Genomic DNA, 27,561 nt, shown 5'->3' with positions numbered 1-27,561 from the left:
CTCTTTCACTAGCTAGTGTCCAAATTATTATTATTTTTTCATGTTCGTAGCTCAAATATTGTTATTTATTGGATGTTTGATAATATAGTATAGTTATTTTTTAAAATATCTTATATTTAAAAACACATTAAAAAAATTAAAAAAAATTAATATTATCACATCAAAATAATTTAAAACCATTAAAATAATCTGAAGTTCCAATAAATTGCTAAATTCAAAAAGAGAGCTTGGTTATAAAGAAAAGGGAACAATTTTGTTCTACGTGCAAACCCTAAAAAATAACTCAATAATTGTTGATTCTTTTGATTTATGAACAAAAAGGTTAAGAAGGAGTGAAAATTGAGGATCAATGAAGAGAAATGACAAAAACCTTCCAAATAAACTGGATTGATAATAATTCAGAAAAAGAAAAACTGAAACAAGAAATCAACGAAGTTGCAGTCCATGAAAGAATTTGTAGCTAATTTTATCAATTATTGGGAGAATTGTAAAGCAGGAAGGTTGAATTAGCTTATATATGATTATTTGAATTCAAGAGAGAAAAGAGGAGGAAACTATGTTGTTAAAGATTATGAAACGATGAAAGTATCACGAGTTGTAGGTTTTCTTAATAATTGGGTACAATTTATTTTTATTTTTATTAATATAGATGTTTAGGTCAGCTTGTGTGTATCTCGATTAATTTTACAGGTTTTAAAATTAATAATTATATAAACCTTCAATAACTTTAAAATTTATAGTACTTAAACTGTTACGGTGTATTTTGATTTCTATATATAAAAAAATCAAAGCCGATGGAGAGGAGTTATTGAGGTGTGTTTGGATTATAAGTGTTGGGTGATTTTGCCACATCTAACCTTGAGTGGTGGCTGGCCATTTGTTGCTGGAGGCGAAACCTGGTGGCTATCAAAACGGATGCTGTTGTGGTAGTTGATGGCTGATGGTTGATGGCATGGCTGTGGTTGTCTAGACTAGCCGGTAGTGGGTGGTGGTGTGATTATGGTTGTTTGGAGTGGTCAATAGGGGGTGACTACTGTTCTGCGGGTTGTATTTTTGTTGTTAGCTAGTTTTGTTTTTTATTTGATAGTAAAGTTATAATATTTAACATATTACAGCTTTTTAATCATTAATTTAAATATAGTGTTAATTCTATAAATAATTTTATTTTTATTTTATTTTTTTTGCGTGCATTAGTAGGGATATAAATATTATTAATCTATAAACTAAATGGTATAAACTATAATTTTCAAAACAATGAAATCAAAATGGAAAAAAAAAAGGAACAAAACTAGGGGACTGTTAGTGTAATTTTCATGTTGGGGGACCCTAGAGATTAGGGGTGAGCTTTAGGACTCAAGTCTTGGGAGTAGGATGAAAATTTCAATTGAATGTCCTTAAAGTTTGAAAGAACTATATTCAGGACATTTAATATATATATATATATATATATATATATATATATATATATATATATATATATATATATATATATATATATATATATATACATGGAGTTTGAAGATTAGTCTTTTTCCATCTCTCACTCGTATCGTCTCTCTCTTTCTCTCTGCTTCTCCCTCTTTATTATGTTGCCTTGTCTCTTAATTTTTAATGTTATATTGCCTCTCCTACTTTGTCATTTTCATCATCTTCTTCAATTCTACTTTTCTCCTCCATCCATCCCTTTAATTGTTATTGTTTCTTCATCTTATTATCAGTGTTTTCTCCTTAATTATGAGTGATTGTTATGAATGGGTGATTTAGCTTCTATTAATAATTATACCGGCTAGTTCTTATGTGTATTTATCGTTCTTGCTTCTTTTTTTCTTGAATATGTTTGAGTTTATTGGATTTTAATGGGTAATGAATGGGTGCTACCGAACGATTTTTTTTAAGGGATTTCATTTTTAGTTTCATTTCATGGATAAAAGCTTAACTTGATTGATAATATATAGTATTGTGAGCATGACTTGGGATTAATTTTTTATGAACCGATCAATTTCATATTTTTCCTTATTGGGTCACATACATATTGATTTCTAGTATAAATTTAGAGGCATTGTGGTTTTTATATTAGGATCCATATACTAAATGTAATGTGTTTGGGAGTGTGGTTGTGGTTGCTTTTCAAAGTATTTTTTACTCGGAAATGTATTAAAATAATATTTTTTTTATTTTTTAAAAATTATTTTTGACATCAGCGCATCAAAATGATCTTAAAATACTAAAAAAATATTGTTTTAAAGCAAAGAAAAAAATAAAAAAAATTTAATTTTTTTTAAAAATATTTTTAAAATGAAAAAATAAACATGGCATTAATATATAATGATTTTGTTAAGACTTTGTGTAAGTACATGAAGAATCTTTATTGGCTAAAGCAAATCTCTATCATTGAAAAATGAGAGACATAATAGGCTTTGTAGGGGTGGTATGAGGGTTGACACTAAAAATAAACATTTTGTAGACCAAGAGTAAGGGCCAAATTGCAAGACTTTTAATATTTAGAAACTAAATTCAAACACTCGAGCAACATGAGGGATCAAGTTACATAAGGACAAGGCAAATTTCTTAGAAGCATGAATTGCAACAACTGTTTAGATTGGCTTGTTAACGTCAGCACCGAACGAGAAATGGAGAGACTTTATTTGGGCATCAATTCAATTAAAACATTCTTTACCTAGGAGTCTAATCTAGCTTGGTCTTTGGCTTGACTTCGATACACACTTTCTCTCTGTGTAATTTATCATTGAAGTTTTCTACCTTTATACTTTTTATTTCTTATAATTAATTTATTTATCGCTTGTTCTCTACTTTCTTGTGATTTATTTATAGTTTTTCTATTTTGTTTTAATCCTTTTGATTCGCTTAGAACCCTACCATCTAATTTGACCTTCTTTGACCTTATTCTTACTTTGAAACCTGGTTTGGAGCTAGTTGCCGTTTGGTCACAAGTCAAGTCTCAAACATTCGCTAAAGTGATGTTTATGGATTACTCTATAAATCACTTCTCATCTAGACTATATTTGGTCTCATCTATGAATTTCTTTTTCAATTATACGATGCTTGGCTATGTCTCCATACCCTTCAAGCCCTAGGAGGCATGCCGACAATTCTAATCAAGATTATTGGCCAATTATATGACCAAATAATCAAGCTTTTCGACCACAACAACGTTGGTCAGAACAAAATATCTCTATTCCACCTACTTATCAATAAATGAATTGTTCAACAATCTCTGGTCAATCACCAATCTTTTCAATCTTCACCAAAGGTTCGAGCCAGTGCCAATTGACTCTTGCAAGAGAAAATCACTAATCTTCAAGCTCCAAATAGGAAGATTACTTCATACAGCGCTCTATTTAATAGTAAAACTCCAAGACAGGCTCAGGTGGGCATCTCAATTTATTTATGTCTATTCACCATTTTTGTACTCTTTTAGAAGTGAATAATCAAGGCGAAAAATCAACATGTCCGAGACTGGCTTAATCAGCAAAGAGATAGACCATGCCCAGGACTAGCATTGAGCTAAGAATCTTGGCTAACTGTCAAAAGTTCTCGTGTTCGATAATCTGATATGATCGGTTGGGGGAGAGGTTTGTGACCTTAAGATAAAGGAAAATTTTACACTTAGTCCTGAAAAAAACAACCAGAAAAGGTAAGAACAATTAGAATCGGATACAATTTATGCAAACAACATATATATGTATATACGAGCAAATTCCATTACATGTACGCAAAATTGGAGTGAAGAGCCTAGCCAGCTTTCAGATAGACGTATAACCTCTCTATCACCACCTAAAGTCAGCAATGGAAATGCCCGGGCTAATTCCTATCCTAATAAGGCTTACCAAAGAAAAAAAACGGAAGTAAATCCTTAAATAAACATTCCATGCAATTTCTGAGTCATGCAAGCTAACTATACTGATTGATTTAGAACATGGCCAACCTCAAGACAACAGATTAGCGATTATATATATATATATATATATATATATATATATATAAACCGCCCTCTTTCTTTCTTCTTGAATTTTGTAGACAATTACGAGAGAGGAGCCCTATGAGGAGATCCCTTTCTCCTGCTGCTCAGAGAGAAGAAATTCCCCGGAAGAAAGCCACTTTTTTTCTCCTTCTTTCCTAGGACCTCCGGTTCATTGGAGCATGACGAGCCTCTGTGTTGTGATGGGTTCTCAAAAATGGAGCTCGGGGTAATTTGACCATCATCATCAATAATTTCAGAGCCGTCCATCCTCAATCCCTCAAATTGGGAAAATGCAAAATCAGATTCATCAATCCTGTAAAGAATAGCTGAGAGATCATCCCCTTGATCCACCAAGTGATTAACCTGCATTAAGTGCACATTTCTAAGTCAATGTGCATTAAGGCCAAAAGAGGAAAGGATAAAAAAAGAGCCCCCAAAATGGAACGTGACAGAAAAATGGAGACTTCATAAGAAAACAATTTGTAATCTGAAAGCGAAAAAATCTCTAGAATTTCAAGCAAATTTGACTTCTACTGGAGACAGCTGAAACCCACAAACCTAACAGGTAAGCTAAAAACACATCCACTCGGGAGAGAGTTTAGTTAACGTCACACACAACGATTCCCCTTTTGGCATTCGTATTGCAACCGAATCAATAAGGTAATTACTCCCCTTTTACACACACACACGCACAAAATCCTATCCAAAATGAGTATCTGTAGACTTTTATAGTTTACAGTGTGTGTGCAAATTTAAAAACTTCTGAAAACCCATATTAATAAAATTAAAATGACTAATCAAATAGACCTTGCATGAGAGAGAGCAGAAATGGAATGGATCTTGGAGTATCCTGTCGCAAGTGAAGCAATTGTTGGATGAGCCCTTGCAGGATCTTGACTGTGGTCTCTGATTCAAGAATATCACTTTGGCACTGTTTATTGTATAGGGCTGTCGAACGAATAACAGCAGCTGATATCATTATCTCATCTTTTTTATTTTCACATAAAGATCACTCGATTGTTTCGAAAATAATTACCTGAATATAAGAACAGTCTATAAGCTTCTCAAGATCCCCCAATCGAACAACATCATGGTAAACATATCTTCTCACCTGTTACATGCATGGTATCTCAGTAAAGCTTCTCAGTAAAAAGAAATTATGTACTAAAATGGCCATCCAATATTTGAGCACATCATATGGAATTCTCCCTATGGAGTCAAAAATCATTAACAAGAGAGTATATGAATTGTCATCAATGAAGTACAAACCAATGTCGTGAAGGCAACGGACATGTGAACTTACAGCATCTTGGGGTACAGAACTGTAATTATTTCCTGAAAGTGATGTAGACTTTTACCCCACCAACTTAAATTCTAGGTGAAAAGGTTAGGCAACCAGCCTCTCTCATCACAAGGAAAAAAACGAATAGCAAATGAGTTGAGCAGAGAATAAATTATGAACCCGAAGCTTTTATACTTGTATATATTGTACAAGAAAATGAACAGTAAAAAATACGGTCAAACTTTCGCTTTCTTGAAAGCAACAGGTGAGGAACCTTGGCAGAGGAAATGGATAGAAAAGAAATCTCCCACATAAGGGAAACAAACCGAACCAAAAGGTGGGAATCAAGGGAGACAAGATAACCCATTTATGGACACCATATACACTACAATAAAAAAGTTAAAACTTCATGATAGAATCAATCTTAAGAAAATCTTGATAGAAAGAAAATATGTATAAGTGAATCTTGGATTCTCATAGATGGGAATTATATAAAAGATAGAAGAAAAACCAGAACATATGTTCGATTTGCTCAATGTACAGAAAGGAAATTGACCTTGAATTGTTAGCTTGTTTTTATTCTCAGACTTTTAGAGTGCTCGATTTCACAGATTTTTATATGTATTTATATAGGGGGAGAGAGTAATTAGAGATGAACCACATACATGGGGATAAGAAACTATTAAATGATGAGAATTGGGAAACAGAAAGACACATGCCGATATATAATATTCAGAAGCTAAAAAAATAAAAATTCCATGACGTTCTTTGAAAAAGACTTCTGCATCAAAAAATCCAGAGAATTATAGAAAACTTCCTCCAAATATTTTAGCATGCAAAGAAACATCCACAATTGTGCAGACTAAAAAACTGCAAAACCAGAGTTCATGGAAGAGACAGAAGAAATATGGCACCTAAACAGAATTTTAAGATTTCTTAATTAATTTCAAAGAATCATCAAGAACTCATCAAGTAATTCAAGGTGACAAGTCAAGAAAACCTCTGTAAAAGGAGCAAAAAAATAAAGTTCGAAAAAAGAGTTTAAAATTGAAAATTGAATGTGAATCACACGGGGTGTAATTGACTGTGAAAGGAAATTATGAACTCAAAGAAAATTCCCCTTGCACATGAAGAACTTCAGGACAAAAAGAAAAAAGAGAGAGAAATAATGAATACCCATTACCCAACAAGGAATCAAGGATTTTTCTATCTGAAAAAGAAATCAAAGCCTTTAAAAAGATCAGATTTTGAGAAAACGGTACAGTTATTTATGGGTGTAAAGGGGCATGCATATGCACAAGGAATTCTGATAGCCAGCTATGTAGAAATGAACGGTGTACCTGGAGGAGGGGATGAGAGCGATGAGAAGGAAGGCAGTGAGGGCAGATACTAAGGCAACAGAGCAAGCAAAAGACGTTCTTCTCATTCTTTCTGCGACTCTCGTGGACCCCACAACCTCCAAAGAATGTCTCTGCCATCAATCCTTCTAGCCATGCAGGCTTCATACTCTTACTGCTCATCATCATCATCATTTCATCATCATCATCACCACCTCCAACTCCATTTCTGCTCCTTGATGATGTATTATTATGATTACTATTATTATAATTGTACCTTCTCTCTCTCACCATCTCTCGCTCTACTTTTTTGGAACTTGTAATTCAATATGGACACCGGTGATCTTGATAAAAACAAAAAACAAAAAAAAAAAAAAAAAAAAAGAGTAGAGGAATTTTAATTAAAATTTTAAGAGCTCCCTTCAAATTCTTGGAGAAACCCTACACATAATTCTAATACTCTATGAAATGCAAATGGCCTAGGAGTGTGTATATCTTCTCCTCTATTTAAACTCAGTAGCTTCCAGAATTATTGTCGTTTCTAGCTTGAAGAGAGATAAAAATGAAGGAATCACTAAAGTTAAAAACTTTTCGAGAGGGGGTGTGTGGTACTGTACATAGGTGAGAGAGTGAGTGTATGGGTGCTTCTGTGTTTCAGGGTAGGTGTTTGGGATAACAATGGCTGACGTTTTTTAAAGTGTATTTTTATTTAAAATTATATTTGGATAATAATTTTTTTATTTTTTAAAATTTATTTTTAATATTATCATATTAAAATAATTAAATTTTTTTTTTTTAAATCAAACTGTTTAAGAACTCATTGATTAAGAGCGAGGGGGGGGGGATGCGTCCTCTTAGGCTGAGTCACTATTTAGGATAAAATTGGTTATAGATAATAAATAAATAAATGAAAATGAAAATGAAAATTAGAGAGAGCAGGAGGAGAGACCAAAAGCCCAGTTACAGTGGGAAGATATTGAGGTTTTTTGGCAAAGTAATTACTGAAAAGAAAGAAAGAAAGAAAGAAATTATGAAAATGGGAGGATGGTGAGGTGTGTGTGTGATGGGGAGTGGTGTAAATTGCGGGAAGACAGCCCACCAATCCGTACCTTGTCTTCTTTTCTTCTGCCTAATGCCTACAACACAGCTTTGGCTTTGATTTGAGCGCTCCTACCTATGATAAATGAGCACCCAGCCAAACCACACCACTTTTACCCAAATGACCCTGTGTGCGCGCCCGCCCTTGTTTCAGAGCTGGTGTGGTGTAGCAGTACTGGCTTAGTATTTATTTTTTAAAATATTTTTTATTTAAAAGTATATTAAAATTAAAATTATTTATTTTTAAAAAAAATTATTTATAACGTAATATAAAAATAATAAATAAAATTAACTTAAAGTAAACATTTCCAAAATTTCCAAAAATTAAAAAAACAAGCGAGGTAACTTCTTTTCTTGTGTTTGGCAGTGTGGTTGCGGGTGCTTTTCAAATAACTTTTCGTGCCAAAATGCATGCCAACGATGTTTTTTTATTTTTTAAAAATCATTTTTGACATCAGCACATCAAAACGATCCAAAACGTACAAACCATATTAAATTTTAACAAAAAAAAAAACAAAAAATTTTCAAATTTTTTGGGAACGCGGCCGCAGCCGCGTTCCCAAACGGTGCCTAAGGAGTGAAGCAAATCTGTCTTCTTTATAGTTTATTTGTTTTAGAAATTCATATTTTGGTTTTTGTGTAATTTTCAAGAGAGTTATATAATATTGATATTAAAAAACTCTTCTCAAATAACAAATGCCACGCTAGTTGATAATTATTGCTTTAAAATTGTTACTCTTTCCTTTGTCTCGCAATATTATTTATTCCAAAACACATGTTTCTCGCCAAAAAGTAAACATTATTATTTCTTTCATTTATTCTACTATTACTCGTTGAAAATTAAATTCACATTTTTTTATTTTATTAAGTTTTAAAAAATACAGTGTAATAAAGATAAAGCTAGTACACAAGTTGGCATAGTCATATCTGAGGTGTTTTTGTGTTTTGTGGCTGGGATTTATGTACGGGACCCATCGAAAACTAGTGTTTTGTCATTGAGTTTTGTGTATAATTAGATTATATTAAATCTTAACCCCAATCATAAAAACAAATACACTTGTATAATGTTTAGAGGGTTGTAAAGTGAAAACACTGTGATTTGTAATTATATTTTTTTTCCTTTGAATTCTCTCTACATTTATCATTTCATTTTTTTTTTATTTTTTCACATTGTATTTATTAAGGACTGAATTTGATAATTTATTTTGATTTACTTTTAACCGGGTTATCTCAAAGTCGACAAATCATTCCATTATCGGGAGGATGCTCAATTTTGCACAAAAAGATTTTGTTTATGAAAAATTACAAACCAAAGGACCAAAATTAAAAATGAGTGGAAAACAAGACCTTTTTTGACCTAGCATTGTTTGTTGAGCGTCTTTTGAAAACCAAATGTCTTGAGATTTTTTATTTTTAGATTCTATTTTGATCTTTTTAGTTTCAACGAATATATTTTTTTATCCAAAACTTCAATTTGTTCACATCCAAGTCCCTTGTTCGGGAAAGAAAAAAAAAATTATCAATAAACAAAATAAAAAAGAGAAAGTTATTGATTTTTCACTTTTGAATAAAAAACATGTTTTTGGTGCCAATGAATTTATTCAACGAGAGAAGTTTTATTAATGTATCTTTTACCTTTCATCTTGAAAAAAAAAATAAATCAGGGTTGAGAATAACTTTTTCTTTAATTTTGTGTTTTAGAACCAATTTTATAGGTGTTTTAAGTTTAAAAATTGATTTATTTACGTTTAAAGGTTTTGATTAGGTGTTTTCGAGAGATGATAGGTTAAAAATAAGTTTTCGTTGGTTGACAATGACAGGTAGTTCGCTGCATCAAAAATAAAAATAAATATATACTGGCACCAACAAATCTCAATTTTTTTAAATTTTAATTATCTTTTTAATTAATACCCTTTTTTATATATTTTTTACTTTGTGCTAATTTTTTATATTAAAATATTACCCTCTCTCTGTTTTTAAAATTATTTACTTCACCTTTTAGAAATTTCAATTATTTGTTTATTTTTTTTTATTTTTTATAATGTTTCAAAGAGATTATTATAATTTATTTTTATTTTTTTCTTTTATAATTGATATATATAAATTGTATTTGCATTATTTGTTCTTGATAAGAAAGAATAACCTCTAGGATTAAAAAAAAGTATAAATTAAAAGGAAATGTCAACGTTAAATACTTGAATATTTATTTGTTTTTATCGTATCAACAGCAAAACACTCAACTGATTAGTTATATATAGAACAATATTAATAGTGCAATTGTTAAAAGTGTATTTATTATAGTTGTCACTAATTAATTTCTTACTGAAATTTGCCATTTTAAGCAGCATTAACCCATCCACATTCAAAGTTTAAAAACATAACAAAACTGATTTTGTATGTGTTTATGCATCATTAGTTTATATTTTTGTCAAAAGTATTATATTTATATTTTAAAATGCAAAAAGTTTTAAGATTGTAGTTGATTAATGTTTCATGACATAAATAATAAATAAAAAAAATAAAAAATATATATTTTGTTGAAGAAATAAAAATAAATATATAAAATAAATTTGTTTCTAGCACAATTTTAAAATGAATTTTTATATTTTTTAAATAAAAAATACCAAGAAACATGTTTTCTATATATTTATCATCTCCATCCTTTCTTCTATAGACAATAATCAAATGTTTTTTTTTAATCTTTTATTTAATAACCCGTGTCTTTTCTTATGATTCTCGATAAGAAGTTAGCCTGTGTATGTGCATTTCAAATATAGAATAAATAACTTAATTTAATGAAAATTGGAATAAAGATACTTTCTAGTCACAAATTGAAAAAAGAAAAAATAATTGTATATTAGTCGGCCTTTAAAATTAAATTTTGCAATAATATTTTACAATTCCTAGTCTCTTATGATTAACACAGCACTAATGGGTATGTCTAGATAAATGTAGCTATACCCATAAAATACTATTTATTATAATTGTGTTTTGTATTTTGTGTTTTTTTTTCGATTTAAACCTTTAACAACTTAATTTTTATTTTTTTATTTAATATTTTCTCAATTTTATCTTTAAATATTATGTTATTTTGAAAATTGTGTTTTTTTTCGTTTTGGGTTATATACTAATCTTATAAATTTAGTTTTTTTTTTCTCGATTTCTAACTTCAATACCAGATCTGTTGGAAGTGAGACTTCATAATTTTTTTTATTTATAGTCCATAAATTTATCTTAATCTTGTAACCCAGGTCATGAATTAAATAGATTAATACGAGTTAACTCGAGTTGTTTTTTTTGTTTTCTAATTGATATTTTTACGATTTTATCCTTTAACATTAAATTAATTGAAAATTTAATTTTGTAATCTTTTTATTTACTTTTCATAAAATTATACTGATTCAAGTAGGGAGTCTAGCACATTGATTTAAGTTCTTTCTATTTATTTAAATTATTGAAAAACATAAAATAAAATAAAGATGCTATGAATATTATGTTAAAAAAAATTGAAATGACTGACAGCGACATTGATGAACGATCTAGTTTTGACCTCAATATTGAACGAATCGTGCATGATAAATTATTGCTAAAAAAACCAGATTTTTTAAATAGTGGACATCATACTTTAAAAGCCTGTTTGACAGTGTGGTTATATGGATGCTTTTCAAATAATTTTTCGTGTTAAAATACATGTCAATGATATTTTTTCATTTTTTAAAAATCATTTTTGACATTAACACATCAAAACGATCCAAAACATATAAATCATATTAAATTTTAATAATACAAAAAAATTTTCAAATTTTTTAAAAACGCAACCGTAACCACATTCCCAAACGCTCATCTATCCTCCTTCTCCTCCTCCTCCTCTTCTTCTTCTTGGTTTTTTTTTTTTTTTTTTGCTGAGAAAGACAGTAGATCTTAATTTAAAATGTTGTACTGTTAACCGTTGTAATTTGTAAAGAACTTTTCGATAAATAAATCTGAAAACAAATCACTCAATCATGAGGTTTAAGTATTTTTAGATTTAATTCAGATTCAACCATCAAATCAAAATATCGACAATCATTTTGACCCATGGCCTCCACAAATTCTAGAACCCAAACTACCTGACAACATTAGAAAAAATGAATGGCAACTGATAGAGAGTGCTAATAAACCTATATATAAAAAAAAATATAAAAATATAAATTAATTTTAAATACAAAATAATATTTTGAATATAATTTAGTCTCAGCTTTTTAATTGAATACACTATATAAATCTCTCGTACTTATTGTGACTACGTACTTTAACAGGTTATTGCAAGAGAATTTCTTCATTAAGAAAATTGAACCGGGAATTCTAGGTTATCAGGAATCACCATTTTATCAGCGTATGCTCATTGGTAATATTAGAGTCATGTTAATGAACTTGTGATTGTGATGAGACAATCTTAAAATCCTAAAATGTTTTTGAGGATATCTTGGAAAAAAAAAAGAGAAAAACTATAACTTTTTTTTTATTATTATTAACGTGGATGTCGGGCCAGTTTACGCGTATTTTAACTAATGTCACGGGCCCTAAAGTTAACGATCATATAAGCTTCTAGTGGCTATCTATTAGCAACTACATAACTCGAACTTGAAACCACTATAAAAAAAACTATAACATTTACCATGTATTTGCTTGTGTACTTATCTCTTTTAGAATTCTAAATTATAAAGATGATCAACCTGTTTATTTTTATGTTTTAAAAGTATTTTTTAAAAAATTATTATTTTTATATTTTAAATTAATATTTTTTGATGTTTTCAGATCGTTTTGATGTGATATATTAAAAATAATTTTTTAAAAATAAAAAATATTATTTTAATATAATTTAAAGTAAAAATTACTTTCAAAATTAACCACTATGACCATTCAAACACGACAAAATCAGATGGTGACTAGGTCTTTTGAAGTCAAACAAATTGATATTTTCTCTTTTCCAAATGCCACTGTAGTGAGCCAAAATCCTTAAATAAGAACATCTTGAACAGTTTTGTGATATGAACTAAAAAAGTTTAATGATAATCATGATTCTGGGGTTTGTCTTTGCCCTTTCCCATCCCAATTTGTTGTGTTTTACCGATTCTTTTAAACACAGGAAATCCCAAATTACAAGACGAGCTATTATTTTCTGTAAAATAGGATGTCCTTTCAGTATTTTAGGGTTTAGATAGGAGTGGTCATTTTGTCCCTATCGTCCTTATACACAGCAACTCTCCTCGGTTTGTAAGCTTGTCCTATGACATAATGTCGTGCACATGTATGATACGGTCGGCCCTCCCTTTTTTTTTTTTTTTTTTTCTATCCTTAATTTCGCCGGGATATTTTTGTTTTGTTTTTCTGCCTGAGGAACAGTATATTAACGTGGGCTGCAGTTTTTATATCCGTTTAATTCATCGAACTACTAAATTTAATAAATTGAGCGTATTGAATTACTCAAAACACCCAATTGCAGTCTTTCTGTCTATTAATTTTGGAAGGCGTGTCCCATTTTAATCCCCACCAAATCTCATATTAACTGGAGTAATTAAACTCCACCAGTGAATTAGGGTTTTTTTTATGTCCAGCCCACGAGGCCAGAGTTCAATCAATTTAGAAGACGAGTTGATTTTTATTTTTAATATGAATATGCGGACTGGTTTATATATATTTTAATTAATTTCATAAATATTAAATTCAAGGTCTATAAGATGAGTTACTCCTCATAATTAGATAAACTATTTTTTATTTTAAGAAGTGTCTGATTTTATAAAAAGAGGCCTGATTGGAATGAATTTAATGGATGATGTGTTATTAAAACCATTCGATTAATCGTAAATATTCTTTATTATTGGATATAAATAAGTGATTTGGAAAAAGAAATATCATTGAATTCTTTAAGTACGATTTGGAAAATATTGCTGTAAAATTTTCATTAATTTGAGCAGAGGAAAACAGAGGAAGAATACCAAACAGCACGCCGAACATCGGGTCGCAGCAGACAGGAATAAAAGAATATGGACGCCAATTTTCTTCTTGGGCCGTGGCCCCTCTAGGATTAATTTAGATTGATCCATTTATTTTTGTTTTTTCTTAGAAAAGGATTATAAAAACCAGAGCCCAATTTTAAATTCATCTTCGTCACCGAATCAAACACAAAAATCAAAAGACTATATATCTCAAACTCATCTTCCTCCTCTGTGATCTGTATCACTACCACCATCTTTTCCCTTCTCTTCATTGCCAACTCCATAATCTCCCTTCGCAACGCCACCGTATGGAAGTTGAATGGTTTACAGAGTTTTCAGTTCCACTGATCACACCACACCATAATGCTAAGAGAGAGTTAATGAATGACAACTTAGCAATTTCAATTTTTAAGCAGAGTTCAAAATTAAAGGTTAAGAAAATAGATGAATAAATAACAAATGGAAGAACTTTTATTCTCTCTTTTTTATATCCTGTGTCTAATAAAATCTCCAATTTCACTAATCAAATATCTAAATCTATATATATAAATAAAAAATTATTTTGAAAGCAAAATTGGTATGAAATCATTAGTATGATTTTTAAAAAAATGAGCAATCTATTTTACTCTCGGAAGTGTAAAATAAAGGAGAATTACAGGTAATTGAAAACTATATCGAGGTTTACCTACTTTGCTCAGGTTACACCAAGTTACTGAGTTGTTTGATACATCATTTAAGTTTAACCAAGTTAATTATGGTTGTGTTTGTTTCTTGAAAAGTAGTTTTTAAAAAATCATTTTCCAAACTTTTCTGTATTTATTTATCATTAAAAAAGTTGGTCAACAGAAAATACTTTCTGGTCAAATGAAAGTTTGGCTTGGTTTCCAGAAAAGTATTTTCTTTTTATTTTGGACGGAAAACACTTTCTGGAAGTTGTTAAAAATTTAGAAATATTATATTATTTACTGATTATATCAAATTTGATCCTCAAACTTTTGATTGCTATATATATTTTGTTTTGAATATTTATTTTTCAATTTCATCCCTTAGAATTTAATTTTTATATTAATTTTGGTTCTCATATTTATAATTATTATTTTCTTTTCCCTTATCATTTTTTAATTGAAATTTTTTATCTATCAAATTTGGTCCTCATTTTTTTGATTGTTACTTATTTTATTTGAAATAATTTATGAAATGTTTATTATTATTATTTTAATTTCTTCATCTTTCAATTTTTTATTTTTTAGATTTGTTTTCTATTATTTTGATTATTATTTATTTTATTTGAGATAATTTATGAAATTATATTTTTTTTCAATTTCATTTCCATTCAACTTTTTAATTTGTAAGATTTGTTCCTCATTATTTTAATAAACTTGAAAAAAATAAAATATTAATAAGTTATTTTTCAGTTCATTTTCCATTATATAACCAAATACTGGAAAGTGTTTTCCAACTTATTTTTCATTACTCTATTAAATATAAAAAAATAATTCAATTTTTTAGAATTTATTTAAAAAAATAATTTTTCAACAAACAAACAAACGAGTCCAACGACTCGAATTTTTTATTGTGTACAACTTGGCTAAAGCCCTATATCATTGGGGCAGACTAGGTTAATACTATAAGGTATTCTCTCCGGTTTTGAAAAAGAAAAAGAAAACTTGCATGCAACTTCAAAACCATAGTCATATTAACTCGCGGGTCAATCCGATAATCAACCAACTTGAAGCTTATTTTATGCTAGGTTTTATGTTGAATATATATATATATATATATATATATATATATTAGAACAATCTAATTTCAGAATATTTTTTTTAATTAAAACTTAAATCAACCTAACATGCAAAATTGATAAGCCTAATCCATAATCCAAATCTTAGGCTGGATTAGAAGTTTGGGTTGGATGATATAAATATGTTCAAAATTAAAACTTAATGGATGCTAGTGTATTATTTCGTCCTTATTAAAAGCCCATTTAAAGCCGAAGGGCCTAAATCCCGAAATATTCAGGCCGTCAAACAAGGCTGAAAATGAAAGATCTGTTGAATTATTTATTTTTTTCAATTCCTAGCACTAAACCGAATGGTGTTAGACAACCATTATGTTAGATTTATCTATTTTATCTATTAAATATTATATGAAAATCGTGTCTTTCCTTAAGAGTTGTCAAAAAATAATAAAAAAAGTCATAAAAGAGCTACATATTAATTTCTTGGTATTTTTTTTTATCAGACATTCTTATATATGATTAAGCTTGATTTCTTGATAATTTCTTTTCACCAAATTTTGGTATCATTTACATTTTATAAATAAATATGTACAACATAAATGCTATTTTATGAAAAAAAAAAGGAATGAAATGTAATACGAAGGGTGCCAAAAAAAAAAGGTCCTAATTTAAATGAGAAAAAAATCATTCAAAAGATACAGAAAAATTCTGTGTAGTTATTTATGGATTATTGATCTAACGCCCTCAAAATGGCTTTCTTGTATTGGGGTGTTCCGGTTTGATTGTGGTCGTGGTACCATGTTGCATAAAATACGTGAATTGGTTTTTCAATTGTCCCTCAAACAAATCCGTTTATGATCATCTAGTAGTGTTTAGTTACTCTTCTGAAATAAAATAAAAATTAAAAAAAATAAAAATAAATGAGATAAAATATAAAAGCAGATAAATAAAAAAATTATATTTGGTAATGATATACAAGACAAGATAATTATCTTTGTATTCTGTTTAGTTATGGTGAATGAGAGAAAAAAAAATAAAAAAAAATATGTTTTACCCTTAATATACATTGTTGTCAAACTCACATGTTTTAAAAAATAATTAAATATTTTTTTTCACTTTAGTTTATATTGAATATTGAAAATATTAATATGGATGAAATTGGTTCTCTGAAATAGTATCAGAACCTTAATGACAAAGCGGTCACGAGTTTGAATTTCACCATCCTTTATTTATTAGTTAAAAATTAAACACAAAATAATATAAGTCTATGCAAGTTTTAAGCTTTAAGAGCTTTCACTTGAGGGGGTGTGTTAAAGAAATTATATTTTGAGACCTCATCTAATAGTTTAAGATTTTGGGTTAAGAAGATTCTTTAACAATTCAAAGATTTAAGTTTATTTTAGAAATTATTTTTATTTTTAAACCTTTTTCGAAGGTTGAAGTTTTATTGATTGAGTGTTGTTGGAATGATTTATTTCTTCAAAATATTATTTTTTTATTATAAAAAAGGTGTTTAAAAATGTTTTATTTCTTAAGGATTTTCAAAATTTAATTCATTATCTTATAATTTTATACGATTTAGATTTTTTTAACACAAAGTAAATTCCGAATGAATCTTTTTCATATGGATTTATTTGCTGAATTATCCAAATACATGGGCGATTTTCAGGGTTTCTTCAAAGTTCAAACCCTTCAAGAAAGAAATCATTACAAGGAGTTTGTCCACCAACTCCTTGTTTTTTAATCCTTTACGGCTTCTTTTTTTTTTTTGGCGCGATCTACATTCTTCATTAAAGTTCATTAACGGATTTGGCAAACCATCTAATCAATTAGTAACACAAGTTGATGAAAGAGTTAAAAACCATAGTTTTGAAACCCGGCCCGGCCCGGCGGGTCAACCCGGGACCCGGCCGACCCGGGGCCGGAACCGGGCCGGGTTGATGAAAAAACGGGGGAAGGAAAAACCCGGTGTGACCCGGCTGACCCGGCGGGTCGACCCGGTGACCCGGCTGACCCGGCAAGACCCGGTGACAAACCCGTTGACTTTTGTTTTTTTTTTTGTTTTTTTTACTAAAACGACGTCGTTTTGATTTTTTTTTTAAAAAAAGAATTGACCCGGCCGACCCGGCCGACCCGGTCAAACCCGGTGACCCGGCCAAAACCCGGAACCCGGGTCTTAGACCGGGCCGGCTACCGGGCCGGGTCTTAAAACTTTGTTAAAAACTATCAAAATTGCTAATAACAGGTTAGATAATGAAAAGCAAGCGTAGAGGGGCATGGTGATTTTCAACCAAATTTTAAGTTATAATAGATATATATTTTATAATCTATATATAATAAGTAAGTGTTTATATATTAAAAATAAACATTCATATATCAGATTTGATAAAAATAGTGATTTTCACTACCAAACAAGGAAAAAAAAAACTTAAATTGATCATGAAAAAAGAAATCACCCATGTTTAAAGAGTCTGGATTGACCAGAAGAGATGTAAGGAAGTTGACCAGTTAACTAACACTAAAGATTGGCCAAAGAAGAGCAATCTACCACAATAACAAGACTTTGCATTATCAATTACAAGGTTCAATACTATTCAAAAGCGAGAGTCCACATCATATAGGAGCTAATCAGTGTTATAAACTAGTTAGGATTCATCATTCATGTGGTTATTCATAAAAAAAATAATATATGTAATTGATTCAGTATATAAATTGGATATTTATTTAAAACTCTACATTGTACTATTATAAATATGTTATTTAATAATCGAAAAAAATGGCTTGCCTTGAATAAACAACTTATTCATGTTTGTTTATCGGAAAATAGTTTTTGGAAAACCACTTTCCAAACTTTTCTATGCTTGTTTGCCATTAGAAAAGTTGGTCAACGGAAAACACTTTCCGGTCAACAAAAAACACTTTCCAGTCAAAGAAAAATTTAGTTTGGTTTTCAGGAAAGTGTTTTTCCTTTTGGCTGTGTTTGTTTTTCGGAAAGTGGTTTTTGGGAAACCACTTTCCAAACTTTCCTGTGTTTGTTTGCCATTAAAAAAGTTGGTCAACAGAAAACACTTTCCAGTCAAACAAAAATGTGGCTTGGTTTTCACGAAAGTGTTTTCCTGAAAAATTTAGGCGGAAAACTCTTTTCGAAAATTGTGAAAAATTTAGAAATGTCATTATTTACTGATTATATCAAATTTGATCCTCAAACTTTTGATTGCTATATATAATTTGTTTTGAATTTTTATTTTTCAATTTCATCTCTTAAAATTTAATTTTTATATTAACTTTGGTCCTTATTTTTATAATTGCTATTTGCTTTTTCCTTATTATTTTTTTATTGAATTTTTTTATTTATCAAATTTGGTCCTCATTCTTTTGATTGTTACTTATTTTATTTGAAATAATTTATGAAATGTTAATTATTATATCTTTCATTTTTTTTAATTTTTTAAATTTGATATCTATTATTTTGATTATTATTTATTTTATTTGAGATAATTTATGAAATTATATTTTTTTTCAATTTCATTCTCATTCAACTTTTTAATTTGTAAGATTTGTTCCTCATTATTTTAATAAACTTGAAAAAAATAAAACATTAATAAGTTATTTTCCAGCTCATTTTTCATGACATAACCAAACACTGTAAAATTATTTTCAATTTATTTTCCATCACACTACCAAACATAAAAAAATAATGCACTTTTCCGGAATTCACTTTTCAAAAGGAAACTACTTTCTAGCAAACAAACGGGGCTAAATGCAATTTACAACTCATTTGCAATTTCATCTTTTCCTTCGGTGCTTATATTTATAAACTTTCTTTAGATTTTAATTAATTAATTAAATTTATTTTATTTTATTTTACCTTTTTATTCTTTAGCTAACAAATGCTTGTAACAATAGGCCTTTCTTAGAAAATAGAATATTAGACACTCATATTTTATTTGATGGATGAAGCTGTTATCTGCCTCTGCTTATAATTAAGTTTTTAATTGTAGCTTCTCTTTTTTGAAAGAAAAAAAATCTAGAATTAAGTTTCTAATTGTAGTTTCTCCTATTGAAATTGAAAAAGAAGAAGAAAGAAAGATAGATAACATAATTAATCCTAAAAAATCATATAATCGATTAACAGTAAAATAAGTGATGCATGGGATACTTTTTCTAATATGCATCTTTATATTAATAGGCATGTCTTTTGATCTAACTCTTGGATTGCACTTAATTTTGATAAAGATTTCAAAGGTCTTATTCCTTATAGGATTAAAATTCCATACCCATTGGAATTCGAAAAGACCTTCAAATAAAGTTTAGGAGTTATTGTTTGAGATTTGTTATATTTTTTTATTTAATTTATAATTATTTTTTTCTATTTAGATTATACCTCTATAAGATATTTTTTCTAATTTATTTATGACTTTTATTGATTTTCCTTTATTTTCAAGTTTTCTAATTTTTTTTTCATTTAGATTTTGGGTTTATTTAAGTATTTGTAAACTAGGAAGACTACTTGAAAAGAAATATTCAATGATAAAATTGTGAGTTAGGGTTTCCATGTGATTGTTTTTTTTATTCTTTATTCTTTATTCTTGTGCTTACTGTTTTTCATGTGTTGCTTTCACCTACTTCAATTAGTATCAGAGCCAACAATCCCAGGTTATTTGATTGCTAAGTTGAGAAAAAAAATAATATTATGTTGCTGAGGGTTTTTGAAAAGAAATAAAGAGACGCACAAGAAATATAAAGCAAAAATAGAGTTTGTGTTAACATATGAGTATTTTTTTTAAAATTATCCAATTAATTAATAATAGTATAGGTAACCCTATCATATTCCGATATTTGCTTACCCTTTTTGCACACCATTTAATTTTCAAGTAAAACTATACAAACATCTCAAACAAAACATACCGAAAACATCTCACATAAAGAGAAAGCAATTAATGTGTTATAATATCATATCTTTTATATGGCAATTCCATCTATCATCAAGGCTACATCAATTCATATTAAATTTTTATAAACCATCTAGTAATTGGCATAGTAATAAAAGCTTGAGACCAAAGGGTTTGCTCGCCTTGTGGTCTCAAGTTTGAGCCCTGTGTTTGCTAATATGATGGTCACTTGAAGTTTACATAGTCGTTAATTTCAGGGTTCGTGGGATTAGTCGAGGTGCGTGCAAGCTGACCCGGACACCCACGTTAATAATAATTTTTTTGTATCATTTATTGTTTGTAGACCTTTCTTGGCCTCGTTTGTTTGTTGGAAAGTAGTTTCCTTTTGAAAAGTGAATTCCGGGAAAATGAATTCAAAAAAAGTGAATTATTTTCCGATTTTGGTAGTGTAATTGAAAATAAGTTGGAAAATATTCTCCAATGTTTGGTTATGTTATGAAAAATGAGCTGGAAAATAACTTATTAATGTTTTATTTTTTCAAGTTTATTAAAATAATGAGGAGCAAATCTTACAAATTAAAAAGTTGAATGAGAATGAAATTGAAAAAAATATAATTTCATAAATTATCTCAAATAAAACAAATAATAATCAAAATAATAGAGATCAAATCTAAAAAATAAAAAAATTGAAAGATATAATAATTAACATTTCATAAATTATTTCAAATAAAATAAGTAACAATCAAAAGAATAATGACCAAATTTGATAGATAAAAAATTTCAATTAAAAAATAATAAGAAGAAAGGAAATAACAATTATAAAAATGAGGACCAAACTTAATATAAAAATTAAATTTTAAGGGATAAAATTGAAAAACAAATATTCAAAATAAAATATATATATAGCAATCAAAAGTTTGAGGACCAAATTTGATATAATCAGCAAATAATATGACATTTCTAAATTTTTTCACAAATTCCGGAAAGTGTTTTTCGTCCAAAATAAAAAGAAAACACTTCTCTAAAAACCAAGCCAAATTTTTCATTGACCAACTTTCTTAATGACAAACAAACACAAGAAAGTTTGGAAAGTGGTTTTCCGGAAATAACTTTTAGAAAAACAAACTTAACCTAAGTCTTAAGTTTTTAGTTATTCCTTTATGAAGAGATTTATCTAGAGGATTGCAGTGGGGAATGCAGTTTTATATATAAAAATTGCAATATCTAGACTATATAATAAGCAACTTGTTTATAATCAAAATTTATGATGAATTGAATTCAAATTATAAATAAATTTGAATTCAATTGATAACTTCTTATTACTCTTATGTTTAGAATAAAATATTAAATCATAGAATTGAATTCAATTATAATTTTTGAAATACCATTGGAATTGAATTGAATTAATAATCTTGACTATTTTATCCTTAATTTAGAAATCATTTTTGTTATAAAAATCATTACTTTTTGTTATTAGGATTCTTATATTTATTTAAAATGACATAAATATAGGCATTTTAAATAAACATATCTCATATTAATTTTTATTAAATATTTGCTGAAAAATATCAAATATATATATTTGTTTTAAAAAATTTTCCATCAAAATTCTTTCATTGGAATGTTTAGAAAAAAAAGTTCTAGAAATATTCTAATAAAAATTGTAATATTTTACTCAAATCAAACTTAAATAAAATAAATATTAAAACAATGCAAATCATATTACCAAATAAATTAATTAATTAATGACTAACATAACCTTGATAATGTTAATAAGTGAAAAAGATACAATAATTCTTAATTAATAACTCAAAATATATCACGTACAAATCATACGTGGCTAGCAAAACCAAAATAAAAATAAAAAAAGGAAAGGAAATATTTAGGCAAAGAAAACAAACAAAAAAAAAAGAGAAAAAGAAAAAAAAAAGAAAGGAACAAAAAGAAAAGATTAATAACATATTTTATAAGGAATAAAAATATCTTGATAAGGTTCGATGAGAAAAGATACAATGCTGCAATGGATTTTTGAGAGAAAAAAATAAACAAACAAGAGAGACAGGGTAAAAATAGAATTTGTGTTAACATGTTTGCATTTTTAAAATATTATTTTCAGAAATATTATTATAAAAAATCAAAAGTTCTCCCATATGATTTACCTTTGCATTTTCTTAATAAACTAAATTTCATTTAAAATTCAAATTAATGCCTAAAAAACCCTCAAAATTAAAATTCATTTAACCCTATAAATTTAATTTAATTTAATTTACGAGGGGTTCCTAGAGGCTAGAGGTACTATATAGCTGGCTGGCACTTTGTAAGAAAGAGAGAACATTTCAAACGACCTTGCTCCTCTCTCTCTCTCTCTCTCTCTCTCCCCCCCCGCCTGTCTCCAAATATGGGGTTAAAGACAGCCATAAAAAACATCTCAACGCTGTGCTTCCTTTTGTTGTGGTCGGTGCAAGAAACAACTTGTTTCATCAAGAAACATAAGCTGATAGAATTCCAAGCAAAGCTTCAAGAAATGGTGGCCTCAAGCAGTCCCATTCCACCACCTTCCCCGGCCGTCTCACAAACCAAACAGGTAGGAAGTCATTTCCCCCTCCAATTATATGTATAACTGGACAGTACAGCACTATATTTGTATATTTAGATATTCGTGTGTTTTTGACACACACACACACACACACACGTCGATGCATTTTTATTGATATATATATATATGGATGTTCATTTTTAAGAGTGGGAGAGTGTTTTATCCAATTGGCTATGGAGCGGATCCAACTGGGGTTCAAGACAGCAGAGATGCCATATTAAATGCTTTGAATGATGCCTTTCAAGTGCAAAATGGGCTTCAGTTGCTCCCTGGTGTGAATGACTTGGGTGGTGTTGTAATTGATTTGCAAGGTGGAAACTACAAGATCAGCATGCCCCTCAGATTTCCTGCTTCTGGTGGAGGCAACGTTGTGGTTAGACTAATTTGCTTTTCCTTTCTCTGAATATACACATGCCAAATGCTATCAATGATACAATGTGTTTATTTAATTCATTACAACGTATTTAAATCCTTTAGGGCATATATTTCTTTCCTCCATTCACTTTTTCATGTGCAACCGTAATTATATGTTCTTGGACTTTTACAGTGGTCGGAACGGTAGACCTTGGAAAGAAACTTGAAGATATTGAGGCAACTTTTGCATCCTTGCATGTGGGTCTGTGCCACATTACGATTTTGCAGTTTTCTGCATGAGAAGCATTAAATAAGACAGCTCTTGTGCTGCATAATTTTTAATTTTATTAATCCTTCCAGTATCTCATCCTCTATAAATGCTTCCAATGTAATCCGAGTGTACACTTCAACAAAAGGTACTGCTATATGCAGAGCAGTGGTTGGGTTGGGTAGAAATTTTCAATGTAGAAATAAATGAACTTACAAAAATTGGTTACTACCTTTACTCTTGAATCACCGAAATTCTGGTCATAATTTTCATCCATTCTAAAACACCAGAATTTTTTTTTTGCTTATATATATATAATTATAATCATAATTTTAATTGATGTTTTTTTAGGGGAGGGGGGATTTTAGTTTCGTTTTTGTTTAGCAATTAGTGAATAGTTTTCTTACATGGAGAATAAATTCTTTCAGGTTGAATTTTAAAAGAATCATACAAATATGAATTGGCTTTAAATCCCAAAAGATACTGCAGGAACCATAGCCACTCATCATCGACATTAAACCTTCCAAGGTTGCAATACTTATTGGAGCTCCTCGTTGACGTTATGGTCACTCTGCGGGCGCCTGATTATCATAGCACTTAAGAACATGTTTTAATATTCATTTATGCTTTCCACTTTCTCATTCCCAAGCATTCTGAGATATGTTGGTGTGCTCAAATTATTAGGTAAAAGGAGGAACTTTGCGAGCATCGGACATATTTCCTGGCGATCGGCATCTCATAGAAGTATGGTCACAGAATTCTCAAGTACTTGATAAAAGAAACAAGGTACATGATCCAAATGGTTTCTCTGCTGGAAAATTACAAAATGGCGCCATCCTCTATGAGGACATCACCTTCCGTGACATCCTTTTCGATTCGGGATATAGAGGAGGAGGGATTTTCGTTGTCAATTCAGCCAGAATTCGAATAAACAACTGCTTCTTTTTACACTTCACAACAGAAGGAATTTTAGTCCAAGGAGGCCATGAGACCTTCATATCCAGCTGCTTCCTAGGACAACATTCTACAGTTGGAGGGGATCCAGGTGAGAGAAATTTTTCAGGCACCGCAATTGACCTTGGGAGCAATGATAATGCAATCACAGATGTTGCTCTGTTTTCAGCAGCCATTGGTGTGTTATTAAGGGGTCAGGCTAACATTCTCACAGGGATACACTGCTATAACAAGGCAACCGGCTTTGGTGGTGTAGGAATTATGGTGAAATTATACGCATCACTGACTAGGATAGATAATTGTTACTTGGATTATAATTCTATAGTCATGGAAGACCCTGTTCAAGTTCATGTTACTAACGGGCTATTCTTGGGAGAGGGCAATATAGTTTTAAAAGCTATCAATGGCAAAATTTCTGGAGTAAATATTGTGAATAATATGTTCAACGCAGACCCAAAAGGTACGATTCCTATTGTAGGATTAGATGGGACATTTACTAGTATTGATCAAGTGCTCATTGATCAGAATGATGTAGTGAGTGGCATGAAATACAAATCAACAGTGGGGAAGCTAACAGTGGCCGGAAATGCAACGAAATGGGTCGCAGATTTTTCTTCGGTTTTGTTGTTTCCTAACCAGATTAATCATTTTCAGTACTCATTTTACATTCACGGAATGCCTAATGGGTTCCCAATTCATGCAATAACAAATGTGTCAAATAATGTAGTTGTCGTGGAGAGTGACAAATTGGTCAATGCTGTGGTTTCTGTGATTGTTGATCAATGTAATATGGCTGGTGAGAGTAATGTTATGTCAATTTAGTCGTTGTAATTCTCTTAAAATCATCGAAATCATTAAGGAGACTCAGTGGTAAATTAAAGCCTAGAATCATGGGTTGTCTGCTACTTCATGCTCTCTCTCTCTTTATATATATATATATATATATATATATATATATATATAGACTGATGCAAGCTTTTAGACTTTTATCGTTTGCATCTTCTCTCCCTCGGTCAAAAAATGCTTACTGTATAAAAATATAAAATAATAACTACAACTACTTGTTTCAAACTTTAACTTATAGAAGTTGATGAAAGAACAATTAAAGATAACCAAGAAGCTTCTGATAAAGAAGCAGAAACACATTGCGCAGTCAGCGCATGCTTTCAACTTACACCTCGGTAACTTACAAAGGATCTCTGTTCATGTGTGGTCCTAGTGGTGCAGCATTGCTCTTTTCGTTGTAAGAAAGAAACCTAATTAAATTTATAACATGTTTGTTTTTTAGAATTTATTTTTTGAAAAATTATTTTTTAAACTTTCCTATGTTTATTTATCATTAGAAAAGTTGGTCAATGAAAAATACTTTCCGGTCAACGAAAACACTTTCTGATCAATGGAAACACTTTTAGGTCAACAAAAAACACTTTTCAGTCAAAGAAAAATTTGGTTTGGTTTCTAGGAAAGTTTTTTCCCTTTTGGCTGTGTTTGTTTTCTGGAAAGTGGTTTTCGGGAAACCACTTTCCAAACTTTCCTGTGTTTGTTTGCCATTAGAAAAGTTGGTTAACGGAAAACACTTTTCAGTCAAAGAAAAATTTGGCTTGGTTTTCAGGAAAGTGTTTTCCTGTAAAATTTGGGGGAGAACACTTTCCGGAAATTGTGAAAAATTTAGAAATGTCATTATTTGCTGATTATATCAAATTTAATCCTCAAACTTTTAATTGCTACATATAATTTGTTTTAAATATTTATTTTTCAATTCCATCTCTTAAAATTTAATTTTTATATTAATTTTGGTCCTTATTTTTATAATTATTATTTGCTTTTTCCTTATCATTTTTTTATTGAAAATTTTTATCTATCAAATTTGGTCCTCATTCTTTTGATTGTTACTTATTTTATTTGAAATAATTTATGAAATGTTAATTATTATTATTTTAATTTCTTCACCTTTCATTTTTTTTTTAATTTTTTAAATTTGATCTCTATTATTTTGATTATTATTTATTTTATTTGAGATAATTTATGAAATTATATTTTTTTTCAATTTCATTCTCATTCAACTTTTTAATTTGTAAGATTTGTTCCTCGTTATTTTAATAAACTTGAGAAAAATAAAACATTAATAAGTTATTTTTCAGCTCATTTTCCATGACATAACCAAATATTTATTTTTCAATTCCATCTCTTAAAATTTAATTTTATATTAATTTTGGTCCTTATTTTTATAATTGTTATTTGCCTTTTTCTTATCATTTTTTTATTGAAAATTTTTATCTATCAAATTTGGTCTTCATTCTTTTGATTGTTACTTATTTTATTTGAAATAATTTATGAAATGTTAATTATTATTATTTAATTTCTTCACCTTTCATTTTTTTTAATTTTTTAGATTTGATCTCTATTATTTTGATTATTATTTATTTTATTTGAGATAATTTATGAAATTATATTTTTTTTCAATTTCATTCTCATTCAACTTTTTAATTTGTAAGATTTGTTCCTCGTTATTTTAATAAACTTGAGAAAAATAAAACATTAATAAGTTATTTTCCAGCTCATTTTTCATGACATAACTAAATACTGGAAAATGCTTTCCAACATATTTTACATTACACTACCAAACATCGGAAAATACTTTCCTAGAATTCACTTTCCCCAGAATTTATTTTCAAAAAAAAAACTACTTTCCAGCAAACAAATAGGACCTAAAGGATATTTATAAACTAGCATGGCTTAGCCTAATCCAATATTTTCCATCTCATCCGTAATAACAGCAATAATGACCATAGCAACAGCGCAAGCAAATCATCATCCAGTAACAATATGATCATATTAGAAACGACAGATAGATGAACTCGTAGAAGGATTATCAATACAGAGAAGCAAGTCCAATACAAATCCATTGGTTCCACAAAAAAGGCCAAGAAAATCAGCTCAACCGAACATTTTTCCTTACCCTCTTGCTCACCCATATATATAAATGTGTGCCTTGGTGCTGTGATTTCTTCAAAAACCAGCTACGTACAACAGCTGCACATATTTTGTGATTTATCACCGAAAATTGTTTTAGCTGAAAATA

At 29.3% G+C, this 27,561-nt stretch overlaps 2 protein-coding genes across 3 annotated transcripts; one reads left to right on the top strand and one right to left on the bottom strand.

Annotated features, from left to right (window-relative positions):
* Positions 1–3,022: 3,022 nt before the first annotated feature.
* Positions 3,023–7,257, bottom strand: LOC133701387 (protein RGF1 INDUCIBLE TRANSCRIPTION FACTOR 1-like). 2 transcript variants are annotated; one of them, XR_009843560.1, is made up of 5 exons: positions 6,605–7,257; positions 5,019–5,093; positions 4,790–4,930; positions 3,728–4,345; positions 3,023–3,633 (listed from the first exon to the last, which is right to left on the bottom strand). XR_009843560.1 is itself a non-coding variant. In XM_062125287.1 (4 exons), exons 1-4 carry the CDS (start codon positions 6,893–6,895, stop codon positions 4,043–4,045), a joined length of 810 nt encoding a protein of 269 aa, XP_061981271.1. In that variant the 5' UTR covers positions 6,896–7,257; the 3' UTR covers positions 3,635–4,042. The 2 variants fall into 2 exon arrangements, 1 of the variants encoding a protein (XP_061981271.1); XM_062125287.1 differs by lacking the exon at positions 3,023–3,633 and having other exon boundaries at positions 3,635–4,345.
* A 15,400-nt stretch (positions 7,258–22,657) lies between these two features.
* LOC133700353 (polygalacturonase QRT3-like) lies at positions 22,658–25,353 on the top strand. The gene is made up of 3 exons (XM_062123854.1): positions 22,658–22,891; positions 23,049–23,276; positions 24,210–25,353. The coding sequence occupies exons 1-3, from the start codon at positions 22,706–22,708 to the stop codon at positions 25,299–25,301; spliced, it is 1,506 nt and encodes a 501-aa protein (XP_061979838.1). The 5' UTR covers positions 22,658–22,705; the 3' UTR covers positions 25,302–25,353.
* The last annotated feature ends 2,208 nt before the right edge of the window (positions 25,354–27,561 follow it).

Source organism: Populus nigra, chromosome 8, assembly GCF_951802175.1.
Source record: "Populus nigra chromosome 8, ddPopNigr1.1, whole genome shotgun sequence".
NCBI lineage: Eukaryota > Viridiplantae > Streptophyta > Magnoliopsida > Malpighiales > Salicaceae > Populus > Populus nigra.
The sequence above is the reverse complement of the archived record's forward strand: the minus strand, read 5'-3'. Positions and strand labels throughout refer to the sequence as shown.

Coding starts and splice junctions, on each gene's coding strand:
- LOC133700353 (XM_062123854.1), top strand. CDS start 22,706: ATGGGGTTAAAGACAGCCATAAAAAACATCTCAACGCTGTGCTTCCTT. Junction 22,892..23,048: donor CCGTCTCACAAACCAAACAG/GTAGGAAGTCAT, acceptor TTCATTTTTAAG/AGTGGGAGAGTGTTTTATCC. Junction 23,277..24,209: donor CTGGTGGAGGCAACGTTGTG/GTTAGACTAATT, acceptor TCAAATTATTAG/GTAAAAGGAGGAACTTTGCG.
- LOC133701387 (XM_062125287.1), bottom strand. CDS start 6,895: ATGGTGAGAGAGAGAAGGTACAATTATAATAATAGTAATCATAATAAT. Junction 4,931..5,018: donor TAGACTGTTCTTATATTCAG/GTAATTATTTTC, acceptor TTCGTTCGACAG/CCCTATACAATAAACAGTGC. Junction 4,346..4,789: donor TCTGCTCTCTCTCATGCAAG/GTCTATTTGATT, acceptor CACTTAATGCAG/GTTAATCACTTGGTGGATCA.